Source organism: Engraulis encrasicolus, chromosome 4 (assembly GCF_034702125.1).
Source record: "Engraulis encrasicolus isolate BLACKSEA-1 chromosome 4, IST_EnEncr_1.0, whole genome shotgun sequence".
Classification (NCBI taxonomy): Eukaryota; Metazoa; Chordata; class Actinopteri; order Clupeiformes; family Engraulidae; genus Engraulis; species Engraulis encrasicolus.
In genome coordinates, this window is record NC_085860.1 from 45627947 (window position 1) to 45640013 (window position 12067).

A 12067-nucleotide genomic window follows, 5' to 3' on the forward strand; every position below is an offset into this window, starting at 1 on the left:
CTTTCTCTCCCTGTATCTCCCACTCTAATAAACAGAAATTCACAGGCAGGGTGAGGGTAACATGAGGGTGAATATAAGCTATGATTTTTTTTAAATTTTTCATTGTTTTTCCTATATGCCCGGGTCAAATTGACCCAAACACCTTCTATGTAACCAAAACACGGACACCTTACAAGGGTTAAAGGTGCACTGTGTAATATTTTTAGTAGTTTCTTTCCAGAGTTCATGCTGCCCATTCACAAATGTTAACTTTTTCACAGACACTTACCACCACCATCAAATTGTAAGTATTCATTATGACTGAGAAAATTGCACTTTTCATACATACATGAAAAGTTGGATCTTCACCATGTCCGCCATATTGAATTTCCAGAAATAGACATTTATAGCTAGCCTGGTGAACCAGCGCCACCCGCTGGACGGCAAAATGTTTTGTCTACGGGTGGGACTGGCCCTGCATAATGATTCAATGAAGCCAGAATGCCAGGAATCTGGCAAAATCTGGCAAAGCGGGCAGGGTTTTGAGGGAAGGTTGTTCTCATCAACAATCTTCGGATGTATTATGCATCGAGGCCAGACTAAATTAGACATCCACATTTAGTCTGGTTTATCAGGCTAATTTATAGCTGCAAAACTTACAGCCCTCTTGTGCAAGCACTCTGAGTCAATAAATAAAAATAAATAGAAAAAAAGTAAAAGACAAAGAAAACATCCAAAAATAGTCTCATAGACGTGTGCCTTAACTTGACAAAGAAAGATAGTAATTATAAACAGTAAAGCATTTTTTATTTTGTCATCATAACAGGGGCAAAAAGCAGAAAACACCATCCAATTATACATTTGCACTTTTTTTGTAAAAGCAGGTAAACAGGACACAAAAAAGATGAATCAATACAAGATGAACACATGAATATTATCTCCGAACAAAATTATACAATTAAATCTGAAAAAAGCATTGAAAAAAGGTACAGTTAGTTGGACAATAACCCTACAAATACAGAATACACTTTCTGGTTTTATCAAACAAATTTGACTTGAGAGCTGTGTTGTGAATGCCTGGGCTTGCTTTTGGACATTTGAGTAGCCTCACAGTAGCCAGGCTACGCCCTCCTAGTGATGCAACACCTTGAGCTTTGCTTCTAGTCAGGCCACAAGCAGTGTACATATCGTTTCTGAGCTCCGGAAAAATCGAGAACTCCACCCACTTTGTTCGGAAACAATCGTCTTTGAGCAGGCCCTGGGTAGAGGCGTGTTCAAGGCTGTGACGTGGTTTAAGCAGATTCGTTTTATTGGGACTAAGAAAATGTTTGGGTTAAACTTCGGCACAGCCTTCTCTGGCCTTGAACAATAGCCAGCTGAGGGAGGCAGGTCAACCATGTCGTTTGGGAAACGTTAATCGAAAGAGGTCAGACCAAGTCTCGAAATGAAATGTGAAAGTCGATGATAATCAGGCTAGTCTCACAGTATTTAACCCTGCAGAACTAGACCTGAGCAAGTTTCATCAGCCATCAGAGAGACAGTGGTCAAGGCTTCCTGTTCCTCTAGAGCAGTGTTTCTCAACCTTTGTTGAATAAACGCCCCCTGGACCTCATCAAAAGCCTCCCAACGCCCCCCTTGACCTCATCATAAGCCTGCCAATGTCCCCATTAGTCTTAAAAAAAAAAATGGACTAATGCACCCCATGCTCTCCCCTGGCTCTGTGCAGACATCTGATTGAGACAGACTTGGAAGCAAAGGCATAGATGAAGGGGTTCAGACAGCAGTTCAGGAAAGAGAGCGCTTTGGCAAAGTCCCCGACAAAGTCCCGTACACGTTTAATCTGCATGTACTTGTCTTTGTCAGACGTCAACGTGGTGACCATGTCTACAATATCTATGACCTGTGTTGGGGTCCAGCACACAAAAAACACCACCACCAATCTCACCACCAGCCTGTTCATCCTCGGCTTCTTCTGCTTCTTCTTGGTCTCCTTTGTCTGGACACCCTTGTCTACTTTATTATGCAGCCAGCAGTAGGAACAGAGCAGAATGCAGAAGGGAATGGCATAGCCGAACAACACCTCATACAGAAGACCAGCTACTTTCTGCCACTTGCTAGCTACAACCCTCTGGCACCTCAGTGTCCTATTTCTGTCCACGACGGATCGAGACGGGATGACGGGGAGGGCGAGGAGAGCCGCGAGGACCCAAAGACCTACAAGCCAGACGCGCTTACGGCGCACGTACAGCCTCTCCAGAAGCTTTCGGTTGGGAATCTTTATGATTTTATTGTAGTACACACTCATGGATGTCACAGTCAGCACACTGGCGTAGAGGGTCCAGTACACAAGATACGTGAAAAATTTACAGGCCGACTCTCCCAGAGACCAGCCCCTGAGAAGAACATAGATCAAGCCTGGGATGGTGAGGAGGGAGAGCATATCACACACAGCCAGAGTCAGTATGAGTTTCAAGGTGAAGCGGTCTCTCTTTTCTTCTTTGGAGTTTGTGCTCTTGCCCACAATTCTACGCACAATGGCGATGATCACAGCAACGTTACTAGGGAGACCGACCATGCCGCACAGGACCAGCGAGGTCACAGCAAGACTGGTGCCCCATGGACTCACTCCCACGCTGATGATGCTGGAGTTGGCGTTAGGTGTCGTCAGCCCCACACTCCCATAGCTGGAGTTGGAGCTACTAGGAGTGCTCAGGTCAATGGTGTTGCTCCAGGCAGCCTGGGGCAGACTCAGAGTGGTGTTCCCCTCCAGCATCCTCACTGCTGCAACCATGGAGGAGGAAAAAAATAGCAACATGTCAGCAAATAACCTGGAAGTAGCTAAATGTGCCCGCACCAACTTCGATATTGTATAATTCCAAAAGAATACATGAAATTGAGGTGAAATGTGTATTGGTAAAGGTAAAGTCTACCATTTGATTATAAATGTGATGACGTCATCACATTATCATAAATTAATCATAATTAATGACGCTGATATTAGATCAGGTTGAGTTATGCTAATGTGATGGAATAACTGTACAATAAGTATGCGATAAGGAAGGTACACTGCACTGTAAACCCCAACATGTTCCACGAACTCAAAACTTTTGTGGAAACTTATTCCCATTAAAGTTTTAGTTTTGTGACCAAATGTTTTACGTAAATACTACATACATTCATGCATATGAAGGACACAAAATCTTTAAGAAGATGATCAAAAACTTTGAAATGACTGAAAAGATTGAAAACATTAATTCCATAATTAGATTTTTAGTTTTTAGCAGCCCAAGTCAAGTATGTACTCCAAACTCTAAAATGCACAGAAACAATGGTTTACATAAAAGATTTGAGTTGAAAACTAAAACGTTTACGTTAGTCTTACATAAAATCAATCATGTTATGTGAAAACAAATGTTATGAGAAAAAAATAAATCTTGAATGTTTTAGTAGCTGCTACTCAAAGATCTAACTTGCTCCATTGACATAAATATTTCGAGAATGATGCAAAAATCAATGCAATTAGTACTAAGCAGAGAGTTAACATTTTAAAGTAAACAAGCACAGCATTTTTTAGCTATATTAGCTCTAAGTTTTTTATTTCAAAATTAAAAGCTTTATGTTTTCCCATTTTAGAGCCAAAAAAAAAATATTGGTTGGTTTATTGATTAGGTGGTTTATACTAATGCACTAGGCTACCACCCCTCTGTTTAAACCAAATATAACATGAGCTTTAATTCCACAAACGTGAACAATGTTTATATCCAGTTTTTTTTTATTTTGTTCCATGTGGTTGACAAACAAAAACAGTAGACAATAACACAACAATCATACAACACACAACAATCTGTTCTAAAAAATTAGACCCAGTCTATACAGTCAACAGTCAATACATTACAAAGAATCAACATCAACACATTAGGCAATTTAGTCATTTATTTGTTGTCCATTTATGAATCTTTTATTAGGAGTTGGTGGCTGAAGGAGATCCATATAGCCTAACTTACAATAACATTTCTCCCAAAATAGTGTCAGACTTCACAACACAGTCAGTTGTTTATCCTTTGGAGTGTTGAATAGAGCTGATGGGTCATAGAGTTCTGGTGGTCCCATATCGGCTGCCTGTGAAGCATAAATAATAAGTTTAAGGCTTTCATGAGGACTTGTTGGATTAGGCCCACTGACTTGTATAGTATAACTGGACTGCGGAGTTCGATAGAACTCCATTCAACGGTTTTGAAGCAACCGCGGCTGATTTTCTTCCGCCCCAAAAATGCGGAAATATAATAATCACCTTGACAACGTTGAGCTACATTGCTGATAGGTCGACATCGCCGGCCAATCCACAAACAGACACTTCAAGACATGTCCCGCCCCTCCCACCCGAATATGACATGGCGTCCCCAGCAGAAATATTGAACCCTGTTTTCAGCTGTGGAACTGGTCGACACAGAAACCCTTGATTGTCATAAAAACATCAACACAAGTTCAAATGGAACTGGTGATCGGTAAATATGGCAAATATACCATGCTATTAATAAAATGATACATTCGGATAACGAAACCTTGAAGAGCTTGTTATGATGACCATAATAATTTTAGCTTAGCATCTAACGTGAGCCAGCCGAGTGGCGTAAGACCTAGCTTACTATAAGTTACTTCACCACGTTGTAATGTAGCCGCAATTAAAGATAAATGGGAAGTTAGGCTACAAACAGAGCTGTACACAGAAAATGCAGATGTGTCTTTGGGGTCGGCGTACCGTTTGGCAAAACATAATCCATGTCAGCAATACTCAGTATCAACATTGCATTTGTATGAGAGCTCAGAATGCTCCAATTTTCATGTTGTACATCTGCGTAAAATATTGTTTGGTTTGTGTCTGCCACACCAAGTTAATCCTCTACGGACATTTGTAAATAACTTTGAATGTTTGGGCATCAAATGACATGCAAAACCTTTCCGTTTGACAGACAAACCATGGACGCTGAAGAAAGGCTCCTCGACGCCAAGCTGTCATCCGGAAGATTGAAGATGAAGATTGCCGTGTCGAGCAGTCATCATGACCATTTTTTTGCTGATCCCCCCAGTTTTTGAAAAGATTCAGAATACAAAGCTTCTCTTTCTTAGATCACTCTTAGAAGTAGACGGTATGGTAAACAAACCAAAGTTAACACCTTTCAGTTAGTAAAACATAGCTGGCCTACAGTAGGCTATGACTAAACATCTGGGTGTTTTGTATGCTTGACATCAAGATTAAAATGAAATATTCACCCTTATGTTCTGCTTTTTAAACTTGCAAATCATGGAGTGGGCATTCTTCCCCAAGCTTGTAAGAAATGCATTACTTCAATCACACAGTGTCTCCCAACTTCTTTTTTGTCTCATGTACCCCCTAAGCATTTTTGTCATACCATGAGTACCCCCTCCCTCATGCTCTAGTCTACTGTATATCTTCCACTATCCCAGTGGTTCCCAACCTTTTTCTTCAGGGACCCATATTTTTACCATTGTAAGCTTTGGTGACCCAATCGTGCCAGCGCCCACGCGAGAGGGAGTCCCAGGCGAGAGGGAGTCCTGCGGAAACTCATTAGAAAATTGTATTCCTCAATTTGTCTTCAGTCAAATATAGAATGACTGTTTAATGTGTCGCTTACATTTTGTTGCCTCTATGCATATATCAGTTTAAAAGCTTTACTTTGTCATATACACTGTATTCCCCAACAGTACAATGAACTAGAAAAGTTTACGCTGTAGTAGTCAATATTGCAAAAATGTCCAGATGACATACACATTTTAAGTGTTCTCAACAGATTTTCAGGTACCAATAAATTAACTCTTGTTGGCATTGTTTTTTTTTAAGTACAACTGACATCCTAACACAATGTCTTTGAGTTTGTAAATTGGAACTCTATCTGGCATATGAGTGGTTAGATGTCTTGACAACAGCTGAGGCGACCATGGAGTAGTGGTTAAACAGCTGGTCTTCAACCTCTAAGGTTGCAAGTTCAATCCCCATCATGGAGATATCCTTACCTACTTCCTAGAACATGGTATGAAAATGTTCAGCTGGCCACCGGACCCATGACTCCAGCTTTAATTAGCAATATTTTTCACATTTAGTTTTGAGCGAAATTACAAAAGAAAAAGGCTTCGGTAAAGCAAGACAATGTTTGAGTTGCTGTGGTCTGGATAGGGGAATGGCCACAAGATCAGAGGATTGCAGGTTTGAATCCTGTATTACCAATAAAAAACACTCAAGTAGATATTTATTGTTTATTTCTCTCGAAACTGTGAAAGTTACAAATTCTTTAAATCATGTCAAATGGAACTATACAGTATCTGAGTTATTAGACTATGGATGTCAGCGTGTTGGGCTTGGGCAGTCATGGACTAACAGTTAAGCAGTTGGCCTCAAAACATGATGGTTTCAAGTTCGATTCCCAGCACAGGATGTTAGTAAAAAAAAAAAAAAAAAATCACATTCAAACATCATTGTTTTGGTATGATGTCAGTTGGTCGAATTTGAAGTGGAAAGTATGTGTGAAACACATTTGACTGTTAATTATGAGTAAGTCCAATACTTTCTAACAAACAGGGCTAACTTTCTACCAATACAAAACCTGCAGTTGAGTGGTGTAGGGGATAGTCCTCTGCATATAGCCATATTGGCATGTCCTTATCTTGAGGTTGAGAGTTCGAATCCTAAGGCTGGGTCACTCACTTTTTTGGTTGTTTTAGTTGTTTTTTAATTGTTTACCAGCTTCTGCTTTGTGTAAAGAAGAACCCATCCATGTCAGAACCATAGAAACCCTATTTTTATTAAAATGTAACATAAAATACAAACTTCTCTAAAAATGGTGAATCTGTCAATGGGGGATAGATTTACTCAACACCATGTGACCATCAAACCACAACTGACAACTTGGCATGGAAAAATGTGTCTATCAACCTCACTTCAAGGTAAGAAAAGACCCATAAAAGTGTATTGGTGTGTATGTGTAGTAGTTTACTATGTTGCTGTGTGTGACATTAGGTGCTCTTGATGCTACACTGGGTGTATGTTTTGTTAGCAACTTAGCTTAGAATGTTAGCTACTGCTAGTTAGGCTAGCACTGTGTAGGCCTTTCATACAAATCTTTTTCTTGTATCATACATCTGCAGTGTATTTGCAAGTGATGCGTTGTATTTTCATGATGACATATTGCACATTGAACTTCTGTATAAACCAGTGTAGCAATCATGCTGTAGGGGCCTAATCCAACAAGTCCTCATGAAAGCCTTAAACTTATTAGGCCTATTTATGCTCCACAGGCAGCCAATATGGGACCACCAGAACTCTATGATCCATCAGCTCTACTGAACACTCCAAAGGATAAACAACTGACTGTGTTGTGAAGTCTGACACTATTTTGGCTTTTGTAAGTTAGGCTATATGGATCTCCTTCAGCCACCAACTCCTAATAAAAGATTCAGAAATGGACAACAAATAAATGACTAAATTGCCTAATGTGTTGAGGTTGATTCTTTTGTAATATATTGACTGTTGACTGTGTGGTCTAAATTTTAGATTTAGATTTAGATTGTTGTGTATTGTATGATTGTTGTGTTATTGTCTACTGTTTTTGTTTGTCAACCACATGGAACAAAATTTAAAAAAAAACTTGATATAAAGCATTGTTCATGTTTGCTCATGTTATATTTGGTTTAAACAGAGGGGTGGTAGCCTAGTGCATTAGTATAAACCAACCAATCAATAAACCAACCAAGATTTTTTTTGGGCTCTAAAATGGGAAAACATAAAACTTTTAATTTTGGAATCAAAAACTTAGAGCCAATATAGCTAAACAATGCTGTGCTTTCTCTAAATATTTATGTCAATGGAGCATGTTAGATCTTTGAGTAGCAGTTACTAAAACATTCAAGATTTTTTTTTTCTCATAACATTTGTTTTCACATAACATGTCTGATTTTATGTAAGACTTACACAAACATTTTAGTTTTCAACTCAAATCTTTTGTGTAAACCATTGTTTCTGTGCATTTTAGAGTTTGGAGTACATACTTGACTTGGGCTGCTAAAAACTAAAAATCTAATTATGGAATTAAAGTTTTCAATCTTTTCAGTCATTTCAAAGTTTTTGATCATCTTCTGAAAGATTTTGTGTCTTGCATATGCATGTATGTATGTAGTATTTACATAAAACATTTGGTCACAAAACTAAAACTTTAACGGGAATAAGTTTCCACAAAAGTTTAGAGTTCGTGGAACATGTTGGGGAATACAGTGTATATTCAACATGGGCTATATGGTATTAAAACGAAACCCCTTAAAATCAAGAGGGCTTCGCGACCCACTGTGGATCTTTGGCGACCCATAAGTTGGGTCCCGACCCATAGGTTAGGAACCACTGCTCTATCCCAATATGATTATGCTCCATACATTTCTTTTTATTGATACCTGCCAATGCATGTACCACCTGCATTGTGTTCACGTACCCCTAGTGGTACATGTACCCCTGGTTGGGAAACACCGATCTAAACTGTTGTAACAATAGTGTGTTAACCAATATTACAAATTAAACAAAATGTGCGGGCTGCTGTATATAAGCATTTATTAACTGTGTTTCATAATTGCAATGGTTTTTGAAGCTGGTTCTGCATATCGGATCCTCTGTGGTGGTAGGATGCAGGCAGCAGCGTACTGTGCACATCTTCAGCTGTAACGATAAATACAAATCCATTTTTAAAAAATAATTAATGTAACATGAACATAATTGAAGCATATCACTGGTATCAAAGGTGTAGGTTTAACTTGGAAAATGGTGGGGACATTGCCATGGCAAATTGTCTGGGTATGCCGTTTTTACATTATATTTGTGGAAAAAATGGTGGTGACAAGCTAGGTTTATCTCAGAAGTGGTATGGACATGTCCCCACCGTCCACACCTAAAATTACGCCCATGACTGGTATATATAGAGTAACTATAACATTTCAGTGTAGTAAAAATGTCTACATTTGTTTAAAAAGGAAAAACCCATGAACATCCTTCTCAAAAAAGTTTTGGGTGCAGGACTAACAAAGTCAAATGACAACTGAAAATTAAGTCTGCTCACCAAGCTCCTGTTTTACTTATTTCATGTGATGAGCTTGAAGTGCAGACTTCATTTTCAGTTTTCAAATGTTTTTATTGTCCCATTAAATCTGCAGAAATATGGGGGTGTAGACTCACTTGTGTAATACACTATAGATGTAAACAGAGACGTTGTCCAAGTCCTTGGTCATGTGATACCTGCTGCAGTGTACTCCACGTCTTCAGACCGCTCCGCTGTAAATGTGATGAGAATACGTCACTGTTTGGTACACCAACAACTTAACATACTTATGTCGTTTACATTATTTACCTCAACATTAAGTAGCTGAACTTGTATTAGTGTCAGGTTCATGGGAAGAAAACACAATAGATAAGGAGATGGGCTGCTCGTGTTTCAAAGCATGCTACCTAATCAGTGAAAATCATGGGGTGGTAGTTTCATGGTGTGGGCATGCATATCTGTCAATAGAATTGGTACCCTTGTAATTATTGAAGATAGTGGCTACTGACGAACGCTGAGAGTTTACTACGCTTGATCTATACTTTTATCCAGTCCAATTACTTTTTGTCCCTTCAAATTGGGAGGGACATGTAAAAATAAGTGAACGTCGCTTTGGATGCAAGCATTGGCTGAGTGTAGTGTAATGTTACATACCGGGTACTATATAGTATCATAGATGGCAGCAGGCTGGTCAGGTCCTCAGTTGTGCACTGGCAACAGTGGCTGGTCCTTGTCAGGTGTGTTTATGGGGCCTCTTCTCAGGTCAGAGTGCCAAATCCTTAATGATGTTGACTATGGTGAGACCTGCTGGCGTGTGCTGTACATTTTCAGACATCTGTAAAGAAAATGATGACAAACGAAGGGTGATGAGAACAACATATATTTCATTACTATGTTATTACTAATATATAAATAAAGACATGCAGAGTAAGCAGATGATGGTGTTAGCTTTACATTGGAAGGTCTCTGGTCTTAACTCAAGCGCATACTTTAGGGATTTGAAACTTAGGCCTACCTGACAGTGAGTCCTGGCTGTGTTTTCCAGGTGAAGTGTGGTTTGTTGTTTTGCCTACAGAATGAAACCATGTCACATGAGGATGGGGAAAGGATGTTTACTACACAATGCACTCGTCAGTAGGCCTGCAATCGTCAACATTAATGACAGTTTGCATTACACTATGCACTCGTCACTCAGTACAGTCAACATTAATGACGCCATTTGCATACTGAAAACGAACGTACCAATGACCATCATTTCATCACCAACTAGCAACTTGGCAATTTGGCAACACAGAAACAAACAATATTTGACATTTTTTCACGGAGGAACACAGCTAGACTAGGTTGCTTTTCCGATGTGGCTGGCCAGCATAGTGCCAGAATGGTAGTGAAATGTTTACAGCATCGTGAATGAATATGTAAGGACTTGGCTACGGTACGGAAGGAGGGAATCCATACACCTGATGCACGCCAAACAGACACATTTTGCTTTCAAAAGCAAAGGCATTCAGATTACAATTAAGTTACTTGACAAACCGACAGATCATCAAACACTGAAAGATCAGCATGCTGCCTTTGGCTAATAACAAGCTAGCATTGTCTTACGTGTTTGTTAAACATAGCTCAGTCATTTTGGTCAATCAGCCACGTATACAAGCTTTTATTTTACTTACCAAAACCGCAGAGGTCCTTACAGAATACGGAGAAGTACATCCAAAAGTACAACAAAGCATATTTGTGGGGAAAGTGAACCAAAATTAAATAACCCATCGCAGTGATGAAGCTGTTGAAAGTAATGCAGCAGGGAGGGGGCTTCCCCTGGAGACGCCGCGAGACTCGCCCTTCTCCTTGACAACGGCCTGCCTGTCAATCAAAACAATAATTCTAAAGAATGGCAACTGCCAATCAACCCAAATAGCCATGCTCATTGGTCATTTAAACTATTTTAATAGCTTTCTTAAATAAAGGGTCAGCCCGAAAAAAATATCTGGGTTGTTTGGGAGGGAGGGGAGACTACCGTTTTAACGAAACAGGGCCGACTCGGAAAGAATTGCCTAGGAACTATATGGCTTCAAGTCCACCATAGAGATAAATGGGAAAAGGCGCTCTACTTCCTTCTTCCGCCCCAAAATCGTCCCATGTCCCGCCCCCAGCCGTTGCTTCACAACACATCGAACATCCGCAGTCTAGTTATAATAGAAGTCTGTGATTAGGCCCCTACAGCATGATCACTGGGTTTGCTACACTGGTTTATACAGAAGTTCAATGTGCAATATGTCATCATGAAAATGCAACGCATCACTTGCAAATACACTGCAGATGTATGATACAAGAAAAAGATTTGCATGAAAGGCCTACACAGTGCTAGCCTAACTAGCAGTAGCTAACCTTCTAAGCTAAGTTGCTAACATAACATACACACAGTGTAGCATCAAGAGCACCTAAGGTCACACACAGCAACATAGTAAACTACTACACATACACACCAACACACTTTTATGGGTCTTTTCTTACCTTGAAGTGAGGTTGATAGGCACATTTTGCCATGCCAAGTTGTCAGATGTGGTTTGATGGTCACATGGTGTTGAGTAAATCTATCCCCCATTGACAGATTCACCATTTTTAGAGAAGTTTGTATTTTATTTCACATTTTAATAAAATAGGGTTTCTATGGTTCTGACATGAATGGGTTCTTCTTTACACAAAGCAGAAGCTGGCAAACAATAAAAAACAACTAAAACAACCAAAAAAGTGAGTGACGCTGCAACATGATCTCCAAAAATTCCGTGCTCCTGGACACGGATGTTAAGGGCACAAAATCCGTGTCCAGGAGCACGGATTTTGCCAAAATTCCGTGCTCCTGGACACAGAATTGTTTTCCGTGCTCCTGGACACGGAATTGTTTTCCGTGATGGACACAGAGAAGTGCTCTCTCTATAGGCTACTCCCACAGCTCTATGTTTCCACAGTCTTGTGTTTTCTCAGGATTTTTCTCA

General features: G+C 39.8%; 1 protein-coding gene and 1 long non-coding RNA gene across 2 annotated transcripts; both read right to left on the minus strand.

Annotated features, from left to right (window-relative positions):
• Window positions 1-1669: 1669 nt before the first annotated feature.
• Window positions 1670-2770, minus strand: LOC134448101 (leukotriene B4 receptor 1-like). Its single transcript, XM_063197858.1, has one exon. The coding sequence runs from the start codon at window positions 2768-2770 to the stop codon at window positions 1670-1672; it is 1101 nt and encodes a 366-aa protein (XP_063053928.1).
• A 5504-nt stretch (window positions 2771-8274) lies between these two features.
• Window positions 8275-11107, minus strand: LOC134446917 (uncharacterized). Its single transcript, XR_010034532.1, has 5 exons — window positions 10745-11107; window positions 10087-10140; window positions 9726-9906; window positions 9209-9304; window positions 8275-8695 (listed from the first exon to the last, which is right to left on the minus strand). It is a non-coding gene; the product is annotated as an uncharacterized LOC134446917 (long non-coding RNA).
• Window positions 11108-12067: the final 960 nt, after the last annotated feature.